At 50.6% G+C, this 26,638-nt stretch overlaps 1 protein-coding gene across 1 annotated transcript in view; it reads right to left on the bottom strand.

Annotated features, from left to right (window-relative positions):
- Positions 1–20,233: 20,233 nt before the first annotated feature.
- DCLK3 (doublecortin like kinase 3) overlaps positions 20,234–26,638 on the bottom strand; it is a 51,558-nt gene continuing 45,153 nt past the window's right edge. Inside the window, exons 4-5 of the mRNA XM_053904041.1 lie at positions 25,511–25,678; positions 20,234–23,415 (exon numbers count right to left, since the gene is read on the bottom strand). Coding sequence (XP_053760016.1) covers positions 23,222–23,415; positions 25,511–25,678 — 362 coding nt within the window. The 3' untranslated portion in view covers positions 20,234–23,221. The remainder of the gene's footprint in view (positions 23,416–25,510; positions 25,679–26,638) is intronic.

Here is a 26,638-nt window from a genome sequence, read left to right as displayed (position 1 = left end):
TCATGAGTGAATATTTCTGAGGCAGGGACGAGATAACTGTGTCCAGACTCCCATAATGTAACCGTCATTATGGTGTTCAAAAAATAATAATAAATAAAAGCCTTAAGATTTTCGGAGCCAGACCTGCCTCTGGATTTTTAAAGATATTCCAGGAACCCAAGGAGTTCCTTAAAAAAGTCTCGTGCTGCTTTGGGTTCTCACAAGGGCAAAGCTGAGACTGGGGTGCAGCCAGTTTATCAGAGGCGTGACCCCAGGAAGTACAGGTGAGGGGTGGGGAGAGACAGGAAAGGAAGGAAAATCGATACAGGAAGGATAAAAGGGCTTAATGTGGGCAACTGATTGTGGACAACAAAGAAACGTCCAGACTCTCAGAAAGAATCAGATAAGGCCACTCACGGGAGGACAAGACAAAAGCAAGACCACTCCATAATCATGACTAGGCACAAAGGTAAGGACGCTGTGTGATCACGAAAATAATCAAATATCCCCTTTTTTTCTGACATAAGTGAGTCCTGCTCCTTTATCAACAACACCCCGAGCTCTGCTTTGCTGGTCCTGCCTGTTAGATAAAAATTCTTAAAATACCAACTCATCAAATTGCCTTCAGCCCCCAATTCAGCACTCAATTCAGGGGGAAAAAAAAACCAACTCGCTTCTTACAATCTTTTTCAAAATCACCCAACGTAAGTCCACACCTTTATCTACAAAAGTCTCTCTCTCTCTCTCACAGTTGCCCATGGTTTGTGTTCTCCCTGTTGAGGCAAACTAATCAACCTCGCCTTGCTTGACTTTGGAAGGGGTCCTGTGGTCTTTGGCTGATGGACATTGACACCGATAAAAGATGAATTCCTGAGTTAATTTCCATTGTGGGCCGCTGGGATTCAATGCCAGTGTGGACTCTACAGAACTGCATAGGACACATCTCAGAAGTAATTGTGCCAGAAGATGGAAGGCACCAGAGAATTCGTGGCGGACTCCCATTCCCTTTCCTTGAGGGTCATCCCTGGGGCACTAAGTCCTCGGCGTTTTTGGGTTGTGCCTGCGTGAGGTTGGGCAGCCTCCCCGGGAATCCCCGGGACAGCAAAACAGAGAGACATCTCGAGTTGTGCTCTCAAATGTGTTCTGGGGACGCTGACAAAGTCTGTGGAAGTGTCCATCAGAGGCGTGCTGATACCAGCTGGTCCATGGTGCGGGGTCCTGTGCTGGGGACAGTCCCCATTAGTGATAATCCCCCTTTGACAGATGCAGAAACTGAGACTCGGGTTGGAAATGTTGAACTGGGGGGCGCGTGGGTGGCTCGGTTGGTTAAGCGTCAACTCTTGATTTCAGCTCAGTTCATGGTCTCATAGTTGGTGAGTTCAAGCCCCTCGTCAGGCTCCGCAGTGACAGCGTGGAGCCTGTTTAGGAATCTTTCTCTCCCTCTCTCTCTCTGTTCTTCCCCTGCTTGTGTGCTCTCTGTCTCTCTCTGTCTCTCTCTCTCTCAAAATAAATGAATAAACGTAACAGAAATGTTGAACTGGGGTCAAATGGCCTTTCTCTCAATGTTAAAAAAACAACACGGCTAAATTTTTTTTTTTTTTTTTTTTTTTTTTTGCCAGAGACACATTTCTGTTCATCTCCCCTGGAAGTGTTTCTATGATCCCGTAAACAAAAAAGAAATGTGTTAAGCCCCACTTCTCACTTTATCACATTGCAGAATGGGGTTTGGAGATTATCTGCCATTACAGACCGTCTTAAGGAGTGTGTAAAACGCCGTGGAGCAGTGGTTTGGAAACTCCTGCTAGTTGTGAAACCCTTTTTTTTTTCTCTAGAGGGAATTTTATGGGAAACATATAGCAGAGATGAGGCCCAGAGCCTCCCTACCTCATGACCTCAGTCTCCTCCAAGAATGCCCAAACTCCATACAGCATAGGAGTAAAACAAAAAAACAGAGACAGAGACAAACCATAAGAGACTCTTAAATGCAGAGAACAAACTGGAGGTTGCCGGAGGGAGGTGGGTGGGGGGGATGGGCTAAATGGGGGATGGGCCTTAAGGAGGGCCCTTGTGTGGAAGTGATGAACCACTGGGTTCTACTCCTGAAACTAACACTACATTGTATGTTAACTAACTTAAATTTTTTAATAAATAATTAAAAAAAAAAAAAAAAAGAAGTAAATCGAAAACAAAAGACGGGGGCGCCTGGGTGGCTCCGTCGGTTAAGCATCTGACTTCAGCTCGGGTCATGATCTTGTGGTTTGTGGGTTCGAACCGCACTTCAGTGTGTGGAGCCTGCCTGGGAATCTCTCTCTCTCCCCTTGTCTCTCTGCCCCTTCCCCACTCTGCAATCAATTAACCAATTAATTAATTAATTAAAACAAAGCAAAAAAAAAAGATGTATTTGTCTAGGGGGTGAGCAGAGGAGGGCTATAAAAAGTTACAGAGAAAGGTACCGAAGGAATCCCTTTACATCTGAGTGCCAAGCTTAGGGTAATGCAGAAGCAGCGATGTTTTCTATACAATGCACAGAAGAGTCTCGTTCACACTGTGGTAGATTACATTTGGGGGGGGGGGTATTTTTTACACCTTCCTGTAGCCACACCCCTTCCCATCTGACTTTGCAGTTCCCCTGTGTAAGCATGAGTGAGTGCATTTCCCCGCCCCTTGACTTTGGGATCAGCTACAAAACTTGCTTTGGCCAATGGGATCTTAGGAGATGGGACACAAAGCCAGCTTTTGCTGGGGGGCCCTCCCTCTTGTATTTCTGCCCCTGCCATGAGAAAGACGTGCCCTGGGTGGGTTGCTGGTCCAGAGAGGATGAGACACACTGCCAGAGACCCAGAGACTCGAGTGAGAACTGGAGTTTCCCTAGCCATCACGGACAAAGCCTAATGGCTCAGCCATGCCCCGCTTTGGTTAGACAACCTTCAGCCAACTGGTGATGCATAAACAAGTCAGGCTGAGATCCACAGAGGCATCTAGCTGACCCACAGATGCAGGAGCCGAAAAATGCTTTCTGTTGTATGCCACTGAGATTTGTTTGTGGTTGCTTGTTACACAGTGATAGCTGACTGATGCACTCACCATGCTTCTCTCTCCAAAAAACTCAAGGAATTTTGTCAAGGAGACTTGTCAATTTGTGGACAACCATGGGCACCTGGGAGCTTAATTATTTGAGGATTAGGTCTCCCTTCTCCTCATGGAAGGAAGGGCAGGACAGTGCTGGTGACAAATGTGGAAAAGGCCTGTCTCTAGGTAAGATAATATGTACACATTCCTCCTGTGTATTTGATTTGGCCTAACTGTCCCTACCTAGAAAAAGCAATGCTTTTTCCTAGACGTGAGAAGCATTCTAGGAGATTCTGAGAAACCTTCAACCAATCCTGGGAGTTGGCCAAAAACTTCTCCAGAAAACTAAACATCCTGAGTCCCAAAACTTTAGACTCTCTTACACACACCTCCCCCCAACACACACACACACACACACACACACACACACACACACACACACACCTTTCAAACCTAAATATTTCTATGGCTTTGCATTGCACAGGGATAAAAAACACATTCTCGCCATAGAGAATTATTTTATAACAAATCTGTCTTCTTCAACATACGAAAACTCAGGTTTCTGGACCCATAACCAAAAGTGTGTCGTGAGTACATTTAACACAATTTAACTCCAATTTGAAAATGTTGGCTGACCCTTAACTCTTTCAGAAGGTTAAAATGGTATAAGCCTCACAACTGTTAGCAACTCTGTTATTAGGGGGAAAACAATGGTACAATTCAAACATTTCAGCCCAAGATCTTATCTCCTTTTCGTGACAGCTGGTTCCAGGCAGGCTTGGGCAAAGTAGCCATAAACATTTATTGCTTCCCGAAGCCAGGAATCAGTGCAGTTACCTATTGAAAGAGAGACATGGCTGTTCCCAGAACTGACATTCAAACCCTGACCACCTGTTTCTTTCTCACGGATGGAGAGTTAGGCGGACATGAACCCAGACTGCTTTGCACCTCCAAGTGTGGCCACAGCCCTGACTCCTGCCCCCAGCCCACCGGCGTGTGTCTCAGGTAACCCAGGAAGAGACGGTCCCCCTGAGTCTCCCATGTGATGAATCAGGACATTTCAAGGCAGCGATCTGGAGGGCTCTTCAAACCCTTAGGATGATTTTCTTTGGCCTTTTAAGGCGTATATAGAAACATGGACTTTATGAAAGTATAAAAGTGTTCCTTTTTGCATGTTTACAGAGTATGTGCACGGGCCCCTCCCACAGTTGCACCCCAGCCTTCGGTGTCCTGGAATCTGAACCTTTCCCCATTAACAGACCCTTCCTCTGACCCCCCAACGGCCTCAGCTCATCCCTCCCATGGTCCCTTATCCAAGCTCTAGTCCATGCCTGGGTCTGTCCATCCACGCTCCCTACCACCCCGACCTCGGGGGGCAGGGTGAGCAAAGTCGGGGAGTCTAGGTAAGGATCAGGGCAGAGCTACATGCACACTTTAGAGCTTATCCACGAAGCTTTCCACTGCCAGGAGCAAGAACATCTTGTTACAGTGACACCGTCCTTATCTCGCCTGACAGAAACATCCCATTTTGAGAGACTAAACCCAGCAGGGCAGAAAATGAGAAAGATACCAAACCCAGATTGTCTGGGAAAGCGTTTATCAGGAGCCGATACAACACGGATCCCTCAGGTACAGGGTCAGGACGCAGCAGCCAGACTGCGCTTTGTACAACGGAGGTCATTCCTGATCAGAGCCAAGCTGGCTCCCCAGGCCCAACACACGGTGCCCTGGGGACACGGGCCCATCGGGGCCTCCCCGCGGAGTGGCCCACAGCGACGCTGCTCACAACGCCACCTGGTGGCTCCTTGACGATGGACCAGGCTGCAGAGGCTAAACATACGAGCGAAACCTCAAGGAGGACTCAGAAAAGTCAGACTTCGCTCTGTCTTCAGTTATGTCTCCCACCTGCTCACTCCTGTTTAATTGTCCGGATTTTCCTGGTTCTGGTGATGGGCGCGGTGAGAAAAAAACGCCGCCAAACCTCGGTTCCGTTTGAAATAAAGCCATTTACCCATTTTCTTTGCTGGGGTGCCTTAGACACCCCGTCAGCCAGACCAACCCTGCAAGGTGCCCGCCCACGTGGACGCTGCGTTGTGTGAGGCTTTCCTCCTGGTCCTCCCCCTCTTTGCAAAGGCTGGAGAGCCTTACCTGGCTGCCCCCCGGGGACTGCAGGGTCCTTTTACCCTTCGGATGCGATCTCCAAGGGCCATCCTCAACCCAGAATGAAAATCTACGGCTGCCAAATTATTCCCTGGCCAGTGGCACAGCTTGGAGTTCTCTTTTTACCTTTTCCAGGCTTCTTTCAAATACGTGAGAGCAAACCTCTCCTTACAACTCATGTGCATCGTGGGTTAAAACGCCACAAGGAGACGAGACCCAGCTCTCCTCAAAAATCTTACTGCGAACCCGAGGAGATGGGGGGGGTGGTAACTGAACAGTAATGTGGCTGAAGACAGATGCCCCAGAGAGGATTATGGTGCTGGGAGGGCATGTTGTTTCAGCTCAACTGGGTTCGGGAAGTGACTATTTCCAGGTAAAAATATTCCCTATGCCCCTGCCATGAGAATCCTGATCGTGCCAGAGAAATCACAAACAATGGGGGGTTTGGAACATTCTGCAGAGTGAGCATGAGAGAAAATTCTAGAGCATCATAAGCAAAACAGGCCATCAGGGTACTGTAAACACTTGCAGGGTACTTTTTTTTTTGGAGATATTAGCCTATGTTTTTCTAGGGCTGTTTTTATCTCCTTGGATTTCATGCAAGTAGCCTTTGTAGTTCTTCTCTTGGGGGATTTTTTACAGAACAGGATACAGATGGATCTTGAGGTTAGAAGCTTGTCCTCCTCCAGTGCTCTCTAATGGACCCCTGATAAAGAAATACGAGGTGTCCCAGACGTGGAGCGGACAGAGAGAAGCGAGGAGAGCGTGCAGGGCAAGGGTGGGAATATCTATGAGTCCCACATCTATGATGTTGGGAATGCCTGAGTCATGGGGACAGCACTCTGAGGCAGGTGAGCAGGGAGGTGGGGTGGGTAAGTCATAAGACCTCAAGGGGATACTAGGACGGGGAAGCTAGACCCAAGGACCCAAAGCTCAAAGCCTCACCAAAGGTTCTGGTGTTCCAGGCTGAACCTGAACAGGCCCAATGGGCTGGGACAGTGCATGTCTCAGCATCAACCAGTGTGGACCCATGACCCATGATGGGAGAGGCCCCCTTCGCTTTACCCTTGGGAATAACCCCAGGACCCTGACACAACCCCAGGATAGAGAGATGCCCACGGTAACACTTGGGTGAAACTTCCAGTCACCCCAGCAGAATGGAGTTCAGCATTAGAAAACAAGAAAGGTGGGGCGCCTGGGTGGCTCAGTCAGTTAAGTATCCAACTTCAGCTCAAGTCATGATCTCACCGTTCGTGGGTTCGAGCCCTGTATCGGGCTCTGTGCTGACAGCTCAGAGATTGGAGCCTGCTTCGGATTCTGTGTCTCCCTCTCTGTTCCTTCCCCGCTCGTACTCTGTCTCTCAAAAATCATAAGTCAAGACTTTAAAACATTTTTTAAAAAAGAAAAGAAGAGAAGAAAGGCGATCCTCCCCACACACCCTAGTTAAAAACTCAGATTCAACCCCTCCAAACATACTGACAGGAAGCAGCTTTGCAGGAACCTACCACCAGCATTACAGAGACCCAGGAGGAAATCGAAAATGGGGACTGGAGGCACAGCCTCAGAAGTATGGGATTAAAATCCAAGCGTTGAAAACCCAGGGCCACACGCAGTGCCCACAGAGGACCTAGACAGGCCTGGTGTGGACCACGCGGGTGAGGGTGGCTCCCAGGCTGTTAGGGAGGGCCGCCTGGAGGCATAAACCAGACCTGCGGTTTGCAGCAACAGGTGTTTGGTGTGGCCCCCTTGTCTCCTGAGATCTCAGCAACGCCGGCCAGAGCATCGTCTCCTACAAGCTGTAGGAAGGACGGTGAATTCCTGGGGTTGCACAGCCAGGGGCTGCCCCTCTTAAGAGATCCAGGAGAACTGACAGGGTCGCTCATGTAAGTCTTTGTCCCTTTCCAGACAAGCCTTGAGACGGTGACTTTCTTTCCCTCGGATACAAATTGTATGACTCCATCCTCCTTAAGACTTAGATCTATAGTCAGGTTTGTCCTCCAAAAGCAATTACATGGTTGTCAAAACTCATCAAGCTGAATACTTAAGACTGGTGCATTTTATTGTATATTAAATAGCCCTCGACTTAAAACACACACACACACACACACACACACACACACACACACACACACTTGCTATGGGCATCTCTAAAATCTGGAAACGGACAAATATATATGTCATCAAAGACGCCCTCAGTCTATAAAAATGCGACTGCCACACTTTAGGACACTGGAAAGTTGGATTAGGTTAAGTAACACCGAACCTATGTAATATTCTCGTTCTTGGTGTGGGCTCCCTCATTCTCAGCACTAGGAATTACCTGGGTAGGAGAGAGCAGGTGAGCAGCCCAGAACACAGGGCTGGGATGGTACTGGGCATACAGTTGGGGCTATCGTGGAGGAAAACATTCATTATGTTTTAATTTTTTTTGTTTTTAAGAACTTGAGGGGGACGGGAAAGAGCTAAGCTCATTACCCGCTCACCGTGCCCCCTTGAGCAAGTTTATTTCCCCTCCCTGGGCATCAGATGTTCAAATGTAAAAGAGTTAAGACGCAGAAGGTGATCTCTGCATCTTAAATTTTATGATCGAGTCTGCATTTTATCTGTCTTGAAGCGCTCACGTGGCTTGCATTAAAAATCATATAAGTGAGGCATCCTGTAAGCGACCGTCCCTAAGCAGATGCTGCTATCCCAAGTTTCTGAATGGAAACTCAAGGCCACGTAGCAACTTGAAAATGAAGTGCCTGATGACCGCCACCCCCGTGAAGAAAAACGCACGTGTTGGATTTCCATGTTGCTAAGGGGGAATCACCACCCCTGCATTTTCACAGACTCCCTAGACTGGTGGAGGGCCAGAGCAGACCCGCGCCTTTTCCTTAGCACTAGAACTAACCCGCCAACCTACAGGTGTGGGGTTCTGGAGTAGACCAGGGCCAAGTAGCTGGCTGCCTGTGCTTAAGAGGGTCCAAAAATCTCCTGGCAAAACCATCAGCAGCGAGGGAAGGGCCAGGACTGCTTTCATAGGCTAGAAAAAAATTGAATGCAACCTAACGACCAAACCCCAGCCCCGTCACCAGCCTGTGCTGCATGAGGCTAAACGTGGCCCAGATAAGGTTATCCCAGGGAGAGTGTTTTTAAAGATAAAAAGACAACAAACCTACTGCAATGCAACACCGGCAAATTCTATCCAAAGCTGACCGACGCGCCCTGCGCTGCAGATTCCAAACGTCAAGAGCGCCACCTGCTGCCCAAGACTGGGAAAGGTCTGGTTTGTCTGTCTGCCTGTCTGTCCAGCAACGTCAAACCGAAAGTTGCTTTCATCTCAAACTGGATGGGATGCTCAGGATCCGAAGGCTCTCTCCCAGATCCGTGAGCTGTTTGTATGTTTTCATGATGGCCTAAAAACTTCCTGCAAACTCATGCCGGATCAGGGGACTGATAAAATCATCGAAACAGACGCCTTTGTTTTGCATTCGTGAAGATAGTGCTGGGAAGTTTGTGCCCGGTGCTCCACGTTCATGGAACAGAACAATGGTGGGCTAAGTGCTCAAGGAAGGGGCCCAAGGGCTCAGCTTCGAGCTCCATAGTGATGGTAGAAAAATGGGGTAAAAACAGAGGCATCACAGAGTTCACGATGGTAAGTACACCTAACTCCAAAGAGTGTGGACAGGACAGTAAGGACCGTAGCTGCAGTGAAGGCAATTTAGGGGAAGCAAAACATCACCCACGCCAACAGGTTGCCATAAATTATGACGTAGCTTTATTTGAAGTTAATTTGCAATTTTGTTTTGCTTTTATGGTTGAGTATGAATTATAAGCTTAAGAAATGGATATCCAGCGTTGTCTGAAATATTTATTAAATTAAATAAAATGATTTACTTCTGACTCCTTCTAGCTGCTCTTCTCATTTCTACCCCTCACCCCTCCGTGCACGACGGGCGTGGGCGGAGAGCTGCACGGCTGCACGGTACGCGGCTCCCGCCAGAGGCTCCCGCCACGGCACCCTGCAGGCTGGGGAGGGGAACTTGACCTTGGCAGCTTTGGTCTGCTCAAGGGGACGTGATGGGGAAATGCCCAACAAAAAAGAGGCACTCCCATGGCGAGACGGCTCCCTCTATGGACAGAAAGACTCTCAGCCAGTGTCCAGTGTTGTACAAATGAGACCGGTCTGAGCTGTGCAGATGAGCAAGGGGAAAATGAGCAGAAGGGGAGAGGGCAGGGGAGAGGGCGGAGGAGGGGCAACAAAGCGTGAAGGGGAGGGGGAGGTGCAGGCTTCCAGTTGTGGAGAGAGTAAGTCACGGGGCCGAAGGGTGCAAAATAGGGAATATAGTCGGTGGTACTGTAGCCCCGCTTCAGGGTGACAGATGGGAGCTACGCCAGTGGTGACCCCAACATGATGTACAGTCTTATCCACGCGTTACATTGTACACCTGAAGCTAACGTAACATTGGGTCAACTGCGCTTCAATCAAAAAAAAAAAAACAACCTCACTGGATCTACAAAGTGACTCCGCGGTTTAGAAGCAGTGGCCCGTGGTAATTAAAATAGGGTATATCCGGGGCGCCTGGGTGGCTCAGTCGGTTAAGCGGCCAACTTCGGCTGGGGTCATGATCTCACGGTCTGTGAGTTCGAGCCCCGCGTCGGGCTCTGTACTGACAGCTCGGAGCCTGGAGCCTGTTTCAGATTCTGTGTCTCCCTCTCTCTGACCCTCCCCCGTTCATGCTCTGTCTCTCTCTGTCTCAAAAATAAATAAACGTTAAAAAAAATTTTTTTAATAAATAAATAAAATAAAATAAAATAAAATAGGGTACATGGGTTAACAGGTGAACGAAACTCAATATAGTCGACATATATTGATTTATATGTTGATTGATTTCATGCATCAGAAAAACAAATTTCTTTAATCCAATGGGGTACTTAAAAACTGAGAACAAACTGAGGGTTGATGGGGAGTGGGAGGGAGGGGAGGGTGGGTGATGGGCATGGAAGAGGGCACCTGTTGGAAGGAGCACTGGGTGTTGTATGGAAACCGATTTGACAATAAATTTCATATTAAAAAAATTTAAAAAACACAAAAAATAAAAAAAGGAATTGAATGGGGTAAGTCGAAAAATTATGTCAGGGCAGCTGGCTAGCCACCGGGGGGGGGGGGGGGGGGGTGGGAAATAAAATTGAATTCCCTACCTAATAAAGATATACATAGGAAATAGTTTTAATATTTAATCCTGACGTTTGGGGTGGGGGGTGCCCTCTAGGCAATGTGTCAACATCAGAACCCAAAACAGACAAGATCACAAGATCGGGGAGTCAGAGCACTGGAATACCATCAGGTTTCTTTGAAAGGGAGGCTCACCACGTGTGTGCCCCCGAGCACCGGACAGCAAGCAGGAGATGACACTCAGCGATGGCCCTGGAAGTGCCAGTTCTCTCCTGCCCAGCCCACACCGTCCTCTTGGAAAATCTACCCTCAATTCCTCCTCCGGAAGGTGCCATGTGCCTGCCCCAGCATCGCACACAGCTGACGGGGCTAGGGGTGGACACCTGACCTAAGCAGGCTACCAGAATTCCTTTCCCAGGAATTTGGAGACAGATCCCTGTGGCTGAGTCAGCCAGTTCTGAGGGGACACGCTATAAGGTCACGGAGAGTCCGGAGCCAGAGCTGACACAGCACATGCACCCCTGTGAGCCAGCAAGCCCCAGAAGCTGGGGTGAAGCGGGCTGGTACGCAGGGGAGGAGAGGACACCCAGCCAAGGCTTAGCTGGAAGCCCCTGGTCCACGGGGAGAGGCTGGAGAGTCTGTGCAGGTGACCTCTGGTTCCCATGCGACCTTTTCGGTGGGGCCCCCATGACCTTGCGGTAAGCACCCTCTCTCCCTGAGTCGCTTGGGGGGCGCAGTGCCCTTGCGACATCACGATTCCTGCTGGGGATGCACCTTGCACGGATGTGCATGCTACCCGCTGCCGTGAAGGAAGGAAGGAACAAGTCAGAGCTAAGGGAAGCGGGGGGAGGAGAGGTCACGGCCAGCTCCATTCCGTTTGAGGGTGATCAGACCGAACAATGGAGGCAGAGCCTGAGAAGACCAGACCCACGTGCAGTCACTCAGAGCCCGCAGAAGGTGGCCCGAGTCCCACAGCCTGGCCACGGAAAATACTCAGAAGCCACAAATGTAGGACAAAACGTCCCACGGTGCTTCTGCTATTTTCAAGGGAGTAGGCAAAGCAGAGAAAAAACAGCAATGTTCAGCCCTCGAATGATTCTTAGGAGGGCTGAAAAGCCGTGCAGGGCAGTTTGAAAGCGGCTGCCTCGCAGTTACAAAGGCTGGGCCCTCTGATTCCAGGCTGGGGAACAGCCCTGCTGACTTCTCACAACCTTCCCCGCTTTCCCTGGGACTGGCTTCCACCCCCGAGGGCAAGTTTAAAGAAAGAAGCACCATCAAAGGGATCACCCTCCGGTCTGAAGATGCTGGTGCCTTTGGGCCAAAGACAGGCCTTTTATAAAAACAGAATCAAACTCCTGCGATCACATTTTGGAGAATGGAGACGCTTCTGGAAAAAGGGTTTGCGTTTTTGTTTTTTAATGAGGGCAAAGGGGCAGCGCAGCCACAGCCAGAAAGCAAGCAGGTGAGCCTCAAAGAAATGAGGAAAACGGAAGTAAGAACCTTCCAGCAGGGAAGGGTCCACGCTCGATCCTGCTGTGATGTTTCTTGCCAGGGATGCTTTGTCAAGTGGCCGCATCTCCGCAGCCAAGAATCTGAGCTGAAAACAATTTGGGCGGAGGTGGGTGAGGATCAAGCATCTTCCTTGTGCACACCTGCCCACCAGCTTCGTGTGTCTGGAAGCACAGACGGGAAAGCTGGAACGCTTTTGCGATAGAACCCCACCCTCAGCCTCTGTGTGGCTAGATGTGCCTTTTTTTTTTTTAATATTTATTTATAATTTCTTTTGAGAGAGAGAGAGCGCACAAGTGGGGAAGGGGCAGAGAGAGGGAGAAAGAGAAACCCAAGCAGGCTCCATGCTGTCCACGCAGAGCGCAGAGCCCAAAGTGGTGCTTGAACTCATGAACCATGAGATCATGACCTGAGCCGAAACCAAGAGCTGGATGTTTAACCCGACTGAGCCACCCAGGTACCCCTACATGTGTGTTGGCATATTAATTGATGGTTTGTCCTCCCTGAATTGCCCTCCCTCTTTCCTTCAATTCAAGCTGGTTCTCAAGGTACATGGCAAGACAGAAAAGACAAGTAAACCGTACGATCTTCTGGTTTTGTTTCCAAAAGCCATGGTCAGCTGTAGGGCGAGGCAGGTGAGGCTGCAAAATTTAAGGAGTCACCAAAAAAAAAACCAAACAAACAAACAAAACAAAAAACCAAAAAACTCGGAAATCAGGGTAATTAATATTTTAATGCAATCGTTTAAAAACTCGAAATTAATACCCTAAAAAATCTGCAATTTTTAAGGTGCACCCTTAAATTTAGCAGCTGAGATGGATCCCCATTCACTTCACCTTAATCCCAGCCCTGCCCAGGGGAGAATTTGGAAGATCTATGGAGGGTGTAAGGAAGGAGAAAGGCGCTTACAGAGAGAAAAGGAGAATCCCCCTCCCCAACCATTCCAAGTGGTCCTTCCTGGCTTGAGGAAATAGAATCCTATAGGCTCCAGAAGCCCCAGGGACCCAAGTGGAGGGCCACTGGCGGGTCAAGACTCCAAAGAAGATTATGGACTGTTGAACAAAGGATTCCCAAGCCCTAGGGTGGCAAGGGAGCAGCAGACAGGTGGGCTGGGACGGAGGTGTGTCAGCAGTAACTGATCATTGAAGCCTGCCGCCCTTGACGTGACATTTCACAAGCCCCCAGGGCTGTGATCCAATGCGGAATGAATGGCTGAGGTCACTGCCCACTGTACCCTCAGCCAGCAGACTGGGAGGACACGGTCGAAACGTCATTCAACTGACAGAAAATAAAATGATGCACATCCCTTGTTTCAGACTAATATTCATACCAGCTGCCTCCAGATAGGGAAACTGAGGTCAAAAGGTTAATGAAGCAACTTGCATTACGCGCAGATTAAAAAAAAAAAAAAGATTGCATGAAACTCCATTTGATGGAGAAACATATCGACTTCAACATGTCAATTTAAAATGACTTCCTGGGGCGCCTGGGTGGCTCAGTCGGTTGAGCGTCTGACTTCGGCTCAGGTCATGATCTCGCGGTCCGTGGGTTCGAGCCCCGTGTCGGGCTCTGTGCTGACAGCTCAGAGCCTGGAGCCTGTTTCAGATTCTGTGTCTTCCTCTCTCTCTGACCCTCCCCCGTTCATGCTCTGTCTCTCTCTGTCTCAAAAATAAATGTTAAAAAAAAATAAAATGACTTCTTTAGTTTTAGCAAGAATGCTTATTAAAGTATTTCCTGTTTCCAGAGTTACCTCCATGATGCTCCTGTATAAATCTCTCTGTCAAAGGCCAGGGAGCCCTGGTGAGGGCTGGCGTGAAACGAGGACAATCTAAGAACCGTCCGTCTTCCCCACCCCCACCTTCCTCCCACCAAAGTTCTTCCGGGGAGTTGGAGCAGAGAATGTATACACATGCTTCCTTCTTATCAGATCAAGGGAGGGCCCAAGATCTCTCAAGCGAAATCTACTTTCAGATCTTGATGAAGCTATTGGCTTTCTGTTGACATAAATTACACGGATACCACAACAGACAGAGCATCATTTTCCTCTGTGCTGCACGGTTTTTATAACAGCAGCTGGGTTTCTCAACGTAATTTTTCTTAAGGTCAAATATTCTTTTCCAAGTATATTCGGTGATATGAAACTTGTCAGAACAAATCTAGATATATCTTTATGTTCTCGTATTATTCAATTCCCAGATTCTATCAGGAAGGTAGACAAGGAGGAAAAAATATACCGTTAACAACAAAAGAAATATCTGAGGCTGCTCTGTATGGTATCTGCGTACAACAGAAAGAAGATAACCCACAGGAAAGAGAGAAATCTCCGCTATTTATTCCAGTACCGCTGCTTTCTTGAAAACAATTAGAGTTTTCACTGCAATTCGTTTCCAGATTCTAGGACACCATCACTGTGGGGTATACCCTAGGTTTAATAAGAGCTTTCAAGGGGCAAAGGAGCCTATGTTAAGTGCTCATCAAGCGTAGAATGCACTCCAATTAAAGAAATGTCACCATATGGAAAAGTATCCCTTTTAGAATGAAAGAGAACAGCCATGGAGATTCTATCTCACGGCGACTCAGCTCTTGGTATTTGCCATTAGAGGGACGGCCACGGTGATCCCACCCTGACACCAAAGGCAAAGTCGTAGAACGTAGGATCAAAATACAGAAAAGAGGAGAGGTCTGCGTTCCCAGGTTCTCCAAGCAAGATGGCATGGAGGGAACGGCCATGGCTTCCACAATTATGGGTTCAGATCCCAGCTCTGCCGCTTACCACCGTGTGACGGGGGTCCTCAGGGTCCTCATCGGTAAATCAGGGATTCCTTCGTTCATGCAACAAGTATTTATTACGAGCTTCAAATTGTCCAGGCACTGGTCGAGACGTGGATGATACCTTCGGGAACAAAAGAGAGAAGGTCCCGCCCTTCGCGGTGCGAAGGACAGGGAGGCGCAGACGAGTAGACAAACGAAGCGCTGCAGACACTGAGAAGCTCCTTTAGTGAACTTGAGCGAAACAGGCGGATGGGACGGCGTCTCGGGGAGGCAGCTTCTCAAGGAGAGAGCATTTGAGCTGAACCCTCAAGGGCTGGAGGAAGATCATTCCAGAGAAAGCAAAGAACCGGTGCCAAGGCCCAGAAGGCGCTGACTGTGCTTGAGAAGGCACGACGACGTCTGTGCGAAGGACAGCCGCGCTAGCCCCTGGGAGAGGGGTGGCAGGGAATCGGGAGGTTAGTTTCCTTCCGCTTCCACAGGCCACAGTGAGGAGCTCGGTTCAAAACATAGTAGGAAGCCATTTTTAAATGGCGGTGACATGATTGAATCCCTGCTTCAAAAATTCGCTCTGGCCAGGGATGCAGGGTGAGACAATAAAGCCTCTATCCTGTGGTTGTCTGGGATTCGCTGAGAAGATATCAAGGGCCTGTCACAGATCCCGGCTCTGTGTCCGTGCTCCTAAATGCCCACCGTTACTCATTACACACATGGAACTCTGTGAATATCTCCTCCGTTCCACTTAATACGCTGCATGAAATGATCGGCTTTGGGGCCTGTCTCCCCCACAAGATGGAGCTTCTTGACAGCTGATACGATGCCATATTGCACAAGACGCCATTGTATCCCGGGGCCTGGCACAGGGCGGGACTCAGGACAAGCACCCTTATCTTGACAAGCTGAGGAAGACCTGAATGCACACATGATTTTTTCCTGATGACTGAGGAAGGAGCCCACATCGTTCCTGCCCTTCCACCGTGAGTGTTAAGAGGCGGGAATTCAGCTTCGCAGAGGTGAGTGGTCCGTAAGGACGGTTGGTCCTCCATGCTGGGCACGGGAGATGTGGTAGAATGCCATAGTGGCCGTAGATTCTACCCCCCAGGAAGCTCCCACCATTGAGAGGTCAAGACTGTTTCCTGGCCCCTTAAATCCGAGCTGGCTGTGTGAATCGCATCAGCCAGAAAGGTAGTGTAAGCGATCGCACGGAGTTCCAAAGCTGAACCTGAAGAGAACTGAGAGCTACCAACCTCGTGCTGGGGACCCGTCCGCTGCCATGTTACCAGGCCCAGGCGGGCCTGCGGGAGGGGGAGCAGCCACACGGACTGAGGAGGACCCAGCCATGTCACCTACTCTAACCAAGAACAACAAAGCACTGCCTAGGTCAGGGCCGCCCCGCCCAGCCCAGCCCACAATCCCAGCCCAAAGCCATTGAGTTTGGTTGTTTCGCAGCAAGTGTTAACTAATATAGCAGACTTGGGGTAGAAATCCAGGGTAAGTCAGCAGGGGAAGAAAGGCCAGTTAAAAGCGGGAGAAAATACAAAAGGCAGTGAACTCCAAAGCATGAATTAAATGCCAGACTCCTCCTGGGGCGCCTGGGTGGCTCAGTCGGTTGAGCAGCCGACTTCGGCTCAGGTCACGATCTCGCGGTCCGTGAGTTCGAGCCCCGCGTCGGGCTCTGTGCTGACAGCTCGGAGCCTGGAGCCTGCTTCCGATTCTGTGTCTCCCTCTCTCTGTGCCCCTCCCCCGTTCATGCTCTGTCTCTCTCTGTCTCAAAAATAAATAAACATTAAAAAAATAATAAAAAAAAAAAAGAGTCCGACTCTTGATTTCAGCTCAGGTCATGACTTCACGGTAGTGAGATCGAGCCTTGTGTCGGGCTCTGCACGGAGCATGGAGTCCGCTTGGGATTCTCCCTCTCCCCCTCTCTCTTTCTGCTCCTCTCCCACTCGTGTGCTCTCTCTCTCTCTCAAGATAAACAAATAAACATTAAAAAAAAAAAGAGCACGATGCCTCTTTTATTCCTAAATGCAAATGGCACACCACCCTAAACCATTTTAGAATGGAGAAAGTCCTCATAGCCCCCTGCCTCGCTGAGATGGCTGAATCCTCTCCACCAGTGCCCGTGACTTGTCCAGTTGGCCAAGAACCTGTCCCTCTACAGCAAAGCGCCCTGCCAGGCCCCTCCTACCTCCCTACTCGTCTATAAACACCTGAGCTTCATCAATCCTAAGATGTCCATGGTGGCATCTGCCCTTATTCCCCATCACAACGACCAGAATTCCCCTGCCTCGCTGGACTGGAAGAGATAGAAGCCATCATTTTTCCAAGTTCCCCAAATCAGTCTCCAAAAACCATGCAGGCAGAAGCCTCGGGACTCAGTCTCTCTGGGCCACGTGAAAGCTGTCACCAAATGGGCTCCCCTCTGGGGATCGCACGTGCTCTGACTCCACACGTCGGTGGAAATAGACGGGAACCCCAGTAAGCAATAGTCCCGGGGGATAACTGAACAGCAACCAACAGCAAGCCCCAAAGGCCACAAACGAGTTCCACTGTAATGCCCTGTGGACTCACAAGAGCCATAAAACCTCTCCAGAGTTACTTTGATCCAGTTTTTCTGGTCATCTTTGTCACCCTTACCATGCCCCTGCCCCACCCCCCATGGCTCTGGGGGCTGAAGGGAAATGTCAGCCAGTGGACCAGCTTCCGCATCCCCCCAACCTCACGCCCACACCACGAGCGCCTTCCCCAAATCCTGGAGGTCCTGTCTCCCAGGTTCCTGTGTGTGGCGGCACCCCCACAGCATCCTGTCAGCGACCCAGAGGTCGCCCACAGTGGCTGCTACAGATGCCACCAGCTTCCTGGGACTCTGCGAGAAGGCATCCCCCAGACGTGGAAGCTTTAGCCCCAAACAGGCCAGAAGTGGCAGGGAGTTAACACATCAGGAAAATCCCCCCACCAGCAAAAGACACGAGCTGGTGGTTAAAACCCCAGCTGTCTTGCCCAGGAATGGACTGATTCTGACACAATTTACACGGTGCCTCGAGGAGCCCCTAGTAGACAAGCCTCAGTTGCCCACAGCAGTCCTCAGGCATGGACACCTGCTTTCTGGACCTTTCTCCCTTCCCAGACTCCCTCCCCCACTCCCACCACATTTCTTGGGATGGCCTCCCATAAACTATCCATCTAAATCCTGGCCTCAGCCTCTGCTTTCGGGAACCCCATGCCCCCAGAATTTTCCCAGATGGGGTTAGCCTCCTCCTCTCCAGGCCAGAAGCCTCACCACCTGCTTGAGCTTCCCTTCACTCCACAGCACGGCCCCAGGGCTGGAGCCCAGTTACTCGCACGGGCCCTGAAAGTCTTGCTGACACACTGGAAGTAGTTCTAATCTCCCCCTTGGAAGAAGGGAAACCACAGTTGAGTCTGTGACCCCGCTCTGAGCTTGCCGGTCCCTGGATTCTATCACCCGGCCAAAGTCACCAGGGTCCACTCACCCGGGACGCCTGGACCCAGAGCCATTCTCTGCCCTGGTCCCCTGGGGTTAGCCTCAACGCGGGCAGCCAAGTATCGGGGGCTCCATTCCAGGTCTGGAGGGGAAGGTCCCCCGATGCAGCTGCCCCCTGCTCTTACTAAACTGGGTGCGAGAAACTCACAGACCGTTTCCCAGGAAAGCGGGCTCTGAGGGGAGATGGGTGTGTGGGAAGCTTCCCGGGGACTGTTCTCGGTATCGACACGTTTCAGGGAAGGGGTGTAAGCCACACAGAACCCAGTAGAAGAAAAAATGTGGTCCCACAGGGAGATATGGGAAGGCCCTGAACGGCTGTCCTGAGTTGAAGCAACGGGTCTGGACCTTTGTAATCCACAATGACCAGCCACTGGACACGAGCTGCCCCAGGGCTCACATGAGTGTAAGTGAGGAGATTTAGTTCAGCCGAAGGCAAGTCTAGAAAAGCAAGGGCTAGAGTCCAGGAGCAGGGCTCATAACGCCACACCGTATCCATCACACCGATGTTAGAATATTCGGGGGGCGGCACGTTCAGAGACTGCTCTGCCACCCGGAGCAGATGAGGGCCACAAAGTGACTGCCTCATGATAAGCCCTAAGGAGAGGGCACAAGCCACTTGAGAGCCCCCCCGCCCCGGGGGCTTCTGCACCAGAGGCACCTCCCTGGAAGGACCGACCATGACTGCTAAGCCACCTTGAGACCCACCATCAGCTCTCAACCAACCTGCCGGTGGGGTGGGTCTCGTGAGATGCCCCAGATCCGGCGATACAGGGACTAGTTTCAAACGCGGCCTTTCTGCTCTCACGAAGCAGGAGTGGGAGGGGTTCGTGAAGCCTCTGGATGAGTACCTCTGTTGCGGAAACGAATCTGCCCGGAATCACTCATCCGCAGGCACTGAGGACCCAGCCTTGCAGGATCAGAGCAGAGCGGAGGCTGGGAACTAAAGCGATGGCCCTGGGGTCCATACCTGGCAGCTGGCGAGTGACATTGAGGAAGGGAGGTCACTTCTCTGAGCCACTGTCTCCCAGATGATTAAGTGGGGCTGATAACTATACCTCCCCATGCTATTGGTTTAAGGTTAGAACGAGATACTTAATAGGCATTCACGCCAAAAGCTATAAAGTGCTGGGGCATCTGGGTGGCTCAGTCAGTTGAGCATCAACTCTTGATTTTGGCTCAGGTCATGATCTCGGGGTCGTGGGATCAAGCCCCGTATCGGGCTCCATGCTGAGCATGGAGGTTACTTGGGATTCTCTCTCTCTCGCTCTCTGTCCCTCGCCCCTGCTCGTGCATATGCGTGCTCTCTCTCAAAAATGAATAAACATTTAAAAAAATGCTTAATTCAGAAGCCATGAAGTGCTACACAAATGCCAGAATAGAAAGCAGCTTCTGCGTTCCTACTTTTTGGGTATGGCCAGAGAGTAACATTCTAGCATTAAAAAACAAAAGTCATGTGGGAATCCCTAAGGGAAAAGAGGAAACTTTCATGCATCTCTGTGAGAAGGTAAAGTAATTCAAAATCAACGTGGCCATATCCTCTACACGTGAGAAGTGTAAGTATCCTCTGTGTGTAAGAAGAGAATCTCTCCCGTGTCTCTGGGCACAAGGACACGTATACACAGTGGTGAAGGCAGTGTGTTTGTTAACAATAAACAACGAACAAGAAACAACCTTAGGGCCCATCAGGAGGGGAACCAAGGAGGTTCAGTGGCTAGATTTAAGAAACACTAAGGAAGTAAATTCAATGGGGATGGGCTGGATTTGAGGTGGCAGATGGAGGGATCGAGGATGATGCCAGAGTTTTGAACTTGCCCAGCAGACCCGTTCTGTGCGATAGGGAGCAACGGAGAAGGGCCAGGTGTAGGTGGGGTGATGATCACACATTCTGGCCTGGAGGAACTTGAACCTACACGTGGATGTGTCACAGGGCCGGTAGGACAGACGGTCTGAGCCGAGAAGCCTGGGCTGGAGACATCCTGGGGGAGGCAGGCAGACGATCACCTGCAGATCTACAGCCAGTGAAACTGCCAAGAGAGAGTACGGGGGCAAGGAAGAGGGTCTAGGACTGGTCTTGAAGCAACTGCAACTATATTTTTTAACAGCTTTATTGAGGTGTAAGTGACACACAATATACAGCACAAAGTGAAAAGTGCACAATTTGTTAAGTTTCGACGTGTGTGCGCCCACAGACCCATCATTACATTCAAGATAACAAGCGTATCCCTCACCCCCAAAGTTACCTGGTGTTGTTCCTTGGGGACCCCTCCTCCCTCCTGTCCCCGGGCAACCCCGATCTGCTCTGTGGCTTAGTTTTCAGCTTCTAGAACTGTAGGCAAAAGGGATCACAGAGAACATAAGCTGCTTCGGTCTGGCCTCTTTTGTTCAGTCTAATCACTTTTCACGTTTTTCTTTTTGTCCGTGTTGTGGCTCGTCTCGAGAGTTCACTCCTTGTTATTGCTGAACTGTAGGCACCGCATGGATGCACCATAATTTATACATCACCAATTTACGGACATTCAGGCTGTTTGTACGTTTGAGCTACCACAAACATAGCACCTATGACTATTTGTGCGTAAGCCTTTGTGCGGACACACACTGTAATTTCTCTCAAAAATACCCAGAGGGGGAATGGCTGCATCACACAGTCGGCATACGATTAAAGGAACTGCCAAGGTGCTCTCCAGAGGGGGAGGACCACTGAAAACGCTCCCCTGCCCCTTACGATAGTTCCGGTTGTGCCTGGGAGGCTCAGGGTCAAGCGCCCGACTTCGGCTCAGGCCACGGTGACCTCGCAGTTCGTGAGTTCAAGCCCCGCGTCGGGCTCTGCGCTGACGGCTCGGAGCCTGCTTCAGATTCTCTGTCTCCCTCTCTCTCTCTCTGCTCCTCCCCCACATGCGCTCTCTCTCAAAATAAGTGCATATTAAAAAGAGAGAGAGAGAGTTCCGGTTGCTTCAAATCCTCACCAACGCTTGGTACGGTCAGTCTTTTCACTGTGGCCATTAACTTCTAGCCATTCTCATAGGTACACAGTATTACGTCATTGTGGTCTTAATTTGCGTTTTCCTGATGTTTCATCCTGATGATGAAACAGCTTTTGGCAACTGGAAGGAGGCTGAACCTGGTACAGGAGGCCCAAAGGAGAAGACAGAGAAGCGGGTAAGAAGATCAGAGAAACGTGGCATCACAGAAGTCAACAGGAGAAATGGCTCAGAGACAGTGGTCAGGAGAACCACCTGATATCAACCGACGCTAACGCGAACTGAACGTTCTCACTTGGACTTAGCGCCTCTGGTGACCTTCCAGGAGCAACTGGGCTCCAGCTTCCAGCCTCTTTCGATGTTTGCGGAACAAGAGTCCATGTACCGAGCAGCATCCCCTCCTCAGGTGTGTGGGTCCCAGCTCGCCCTTCGGAGCCCCGTCTCCTGGGAAGCCAACCGTGGGACGGAGATGGGCAGATGTTGTATCAGGGCGTGGTCTCCCCTGTCACCTCCGAGGACAGAAAGAAGCAAGCCTGGGCCAGGCGGATGCTGGGCTGGGAAGCAGTGTCACCGAAGGGCTCAGCCGATGCCCACGAGGAGCCCTGAGGCTGGGATGGCCCTTCGGCATTGTCCCCACGGGGGTGTGGGGGCTGAGCCTTCGTCCCCTGCGTGGACCAGTCATTGGACACAGCCTGCCCCGGGAGGGAGGTGTGACGGCTGAGGGCTGCCAGCCCCACAACCTGTTGGTTCCCTTCGGTCTTCAAGGGGGTTCAGGGCGGCCTACTCAGCATCCGCAAGGCGATTCTCCTCCAAGTTGCCAGGTTCTCATGGCCCAGGCTCTTCCTTCGGTTCCCCACCCAGGATCGGAAGCCGCTTCCTGCCGTTACCGTTGCCAAATTACTTCAGAGTCTCCCGGGTGTTTTTGTAGGTTTCAACACCCGGTTGAGCGATTCCTTACACTAAACGCTCTCTCTGGCTCCTCCCGTTTTCCCGATGTGCATCCTTCACCAGATGACTCCGGCATCATTAGGGAAGGAGGGGGCAGGGGGCGAAACCCACACTTGGGGGCTGGTTCTGTGTCCCACTGGCCGAGTTACACATAACCCAGAAAGGTCCATTCGGGAAACAGGAGAATTACGTTTTGCTTTCAGCTCATGCGTATCCCGCCCCCGAGTCATCTGAAAAGCCCAGCGTTTCCACCCAGAAACCTGGACTGAAATAATCAGAGCACACGCATCCCGTGCCCTCCGTGTGTCTGCCCTGCAGGTAGGAACGTGCCTGAACTCTCTGAGCAACTTCGAGCCTGAGTGTAATCCACTGACTGCATCGCTGACATATTAATGCACTAAATGGCTCCCGGGTGATCTGAAAATGTTAACACAGTCGCAGCCTGAGTGCCTAACTTCATGTGGAAATGACTCAGGCTCAGGTACACTCGGCTGAAAAACAGAATAAAGGGGTACTGAAGGGGCAAGAATAAATCAACGATTTCTTTTTTTTCCATTTCTCCGACAGCATCAGAATGGATTTTCAGGACACGCTGGACAGCGAGACGAGCACATCCCAAATAAACGCGTCCTGCCAGTTAGTCAAGTGTCCGTCACAACATTTACATGTAGTCACATCGGTCTTAGGAAGCATGTCTAAACTAGAATTCCCAGGCTCCCATCACCAGCATTAAGAAGCAAGCAGAATACAACCCACTTCTGTCCGTCAGAGCACGTTTTATTAACAGAGAAAGAGCACGATTTGCCTTGTTAACCTCACAGGGGGAGTTCAGATCCCGGCAAGCACCACTCAGGTAGTATACCATGGACTGGGTTACGAGGAGGAGGCAAAACACAGCATTATTACCAAAAAGTCCTCACCGACGGCCTCCCCGCCCCCCGCCCCCAAAATGTATTAAAGTCTCCAAATATACAAATCTAAAAATATGGTACAACATGTAGCATTAAGACTCAAGTTTGTTTTTGTAAAATATGCTTTAAAACATACGAAGCGTTTCTCCCCCTCTCCCGATTCTGTCTGTCTCCTGGACTTCTAGCTCCTTCTCTGCCCTTGGGGGAGAAGGGCGCTGACCGGCACCCGAGGCGGGGGCTACAAGGCTTTCTCCGCAGACCGCCTGTGCTGGCTCCGCGCGTGCCCCTCACTGCTGGGGGGCACCTCCCTTGGTAGGGTCGCCGAGCTAGTCTTTCCCGCCGTTTCAATCCAGGGGTGCTGAAGGACCTGGTGGGCGGTGTAGCGCTGTTTGGGGTCCACCACCAGCAACCGGCTCACCAGATCTTTGGCAGCTGTTGAGGTGAGAGAAGGAGGGGGGAAAGAAGTGAATGCGGGTGCCTCCGAAACGGTTCTCCCCACGCAGGAGGTAAGAGCACAAACATCCGTGTCAGCACCACGCGAGCTACGCTGTTGCCGCGCTGCCCCGCAGAACTTTCCGTGACGTTGGGAACCTTCCAGGTCTGCACTACCCACTGGGCGTCTGAAATCCGGCTACTGAGACCGGGGAACCGAACGTTTCTTCCGTTTACCTTCAGCTACTCTACACGTAAAGTTCCGGAGCCACGTGCAGCTACGGGCTACCATGTTGGGACAGCAAAGCTCTAGAGGACGACTGTTCATTTCTAGAGTCACAGGCCAGGCCCCACCCGTGATAGCCACGGCGCCCAGTGCAAGGGAACAAATGGGGGCCACCTACCATATGTCCATGGATCTTAAGTTGTGAAATCGATCGTCGGGCTGTTAAGGAAAATATGTTCAATCTCCTAGATTGGTAAATATGCCTTCGCATTGACAAAACTGAGAAACGTGTGAAAGAAACCGGAGTAAAAAAGAGCACAAATTCAAAATGCACTTCATTTTCTGCCCAAGACCAGGAGAAAAGATTTCTCCTCCTGGGACTTGCTGGCTCTCCCTGGCCAGCTCCCTGAGCCTCCTTTTCAAACATGTGAGAACCTTTCTTGGGGGATGACCCTTGGCTCTCCATCAGCTGCTCAGCCACCAATCAGCCCCGCCTCCACACCCCTGTCCAACCACCTCTTGGGCATGGAAGCCGCAGGATTTCTCCTGCCCCACCCACTTCAAGCTCCGCCAACAAAGTGCCCTGGTACCCATCTGGCCAGCATCACTCCGTCAAGGTCCTCAAAAGACTCAGCAGCGAGCAGGTCAGGCTTAAACTGGAAATTCTCGGACTCACATGGACAGGTGTGGACCACTGGACACCTGGCCACATGTCCAAGGTCTCTCTACCCCTCTGAACAGGCGCCCCTTGGCTCACTGTGGGGAGTGGCTGGGAAAAGAGGTCTCCCCAGTCTTGGGAGTGGGCCTGAGCCATTTGGCCAGGGGATTCTGGGGTCCTGATTAAGGGATCTAGAAGCGGGGGGAATCTGGGCTCTGGGGAAACACATGTCCTTGACTCCAGAGTCTCCTCACTCTGTGGGTCAGGTGTAGCCAGAGCAGGGCCCTCTAAGGTATGGGGCTCAGGGCAGGGGCCACCATACCCAAATCTAAGGACACTGCTGCACAGAACCTTCTAAAATGATTTTCAGCTCTTCAGTTCCCAAGTCGCCGTTGGCTTGATCAGCTCAAGACCCTCACTCCACCATTTTTTCAGGAAAAAAATGAAGCTTTCTCCTTCCCTCATCTCCCAACCCCAAGTAAGGAGACTGAGGCTGGGGGTGAGGGCAGTTTGATAACTAATCTTAGATGACGTGGTCAGAGGAAAATCGAGGCAAAGTAAAGTTATCACTGCTACGTTGTAAGCTAAAGACTCACAGACTCAAACTCCCTGAATGTCTAGTTCCCAATTCTACAAGGTCGCTGGGCGATACCAACCAATCAGTAGCAAAAAGGGGGAAAGTTGCATTTGAAAGGGCCAAAAAGACCCCGCATGCTTCTGTTCCACTGAAAGTAGCTGAGGCCTTCACGCCCTACCTGCCAGAGCCCCTGTGTCCCAAGTATACCCCTCCAGGACCCCTGGCTGTTCACGAGCGAGATATGCACTCCTAGTCTGTTCAACTCACAGCACGTCTATATACGAGAGGACTTGGATCTTTCCAAATGAGGGATCTGCGTTGTCAACATTCTTCCGTTCTAAGGGTCCTCCGATGCCTTAAGAAAAAGTATCTAGTGACTGCAACCAGCGGTCAAACTTTTTCACTGAACCTAAAGCAAGTCATGTTTTCAGAGTGCCACACAAAGAAATCTTCAGGAAGCTTCCAGGAGACAAAGGAGGAGGCACCTGTCAAGGGCCCGCGGCTGTGCCCAGTTCTGTAGTGGGCCCTCTGCGCGTCTCATTCCACACCTAAAACCTGCTTTGCGGTCAGAACCCAGGACAGGCTCCAGCTCCCACGTCCCCTCTCCTCCTGCTCGGGGAAGCCCCAATCTCACCGTCAGAAATATTGTCCCAGTAAGGGGCCAGGAACTCGAAGCGGCCCAGCTGGATGATGTTGAAGAGTTCGTCCTGGTCCCGCTCCGGGCTGCGGAAAGGGGGGAAGCCACACAGAAGGATGTAGAGGATCACGCCCGCGGCCCACATGTCCACTTCCAGCCCGTAACCTGTGCGACAGGCAGAGACACAAGCGAAACGGAGGCCAGGCTGGGTCAGATGTGAGGGGAGAAAGAGGGGAGAACTGGGGTTTCAAGGTCACAGAGACCTCAGCTTTCGATAAGCACCAGCCACGTCTAAACAGGAGGGTCGGCTTTGCTACCAGCTTCTATAAACACGGGTCTGCACCTCTGGTACTCAACGTTTGGTCCTCGGACAACCAGCAGTTTGTGATGTTTTATTACCGGTCTGTGATAAAGATCGGCACAGAAATTGAAAATAATTGGAAACTCAGAGCAATTTGTCACGACTGTGATGTCCAACCACATGATCGAGGACACATCTCCATGAAGAGAGTATAGACATCAGAGTTCGGGGGTTGTCGAACACACGTGGTAACTCGCATGTGGCACGAGCAGTGATCTAGTCACCCTGTAGCAGGGTCCCCATTATATTAGAAAAGTTAAAACCTTCACCAGAGATGTTTCGAGAAGGCTTGGTCTGCACCAGCAGCCTCTGCGTCCTAGGCATTCATTGTCTCCTCACAGTTAAAAAGTACTTTTACTGGGGCGCCTGGGTGGCTCAGTCAGTTAAGCATCCAACTTGGCACAGGTCAGGATCTCACGGTTCGTGAGTTCGAGCCCCGTGTCGGGCTCTGTGCTGACAGCTCGGAGCCTGCAGCCTGCTTCGGATTCTGGGTCTCCCTCTCTCTCTGCCCCTTCCCTGCTCACACTCTGTCTCTCTGTCTCTTAAAAATAAATAAACGTTAGGAAAAAATTTAATATGTATTAATATAAATTTTTTTACTGACTCTCTTCTATGATTATAAAAAGACTGACATTACTACTTGTATCTCCCATGAACACACGTTTCACACTTATATTTTCTGTAATAAAATTAAAATCACATTGTCCATATCTTATACCTTATTTCACACACTTAATAGATCATGGTATTTCCTATATAGGAAT

This window comes from Panthera pardus, unplaced genomic scaffold (assembly GCF_024362965.1).
Source record: "Panthera pardus isolate Hobbes unplaced genomic scaffold, ASM2436296v1 HiC_scaffold_16, whole genome shotgun sequence".
Taxonomy (NCBI): Eukaryota; Metazoa; Chordata; class Mammalia; order Carnivora; family Felidae; genus Panthera; species Panthera pardus.
The sequence above is the reverse complement of the archived record's forward strand: the minus strand, read 5'-3'. Positions and strand labels throughout refer to the sequence as shown.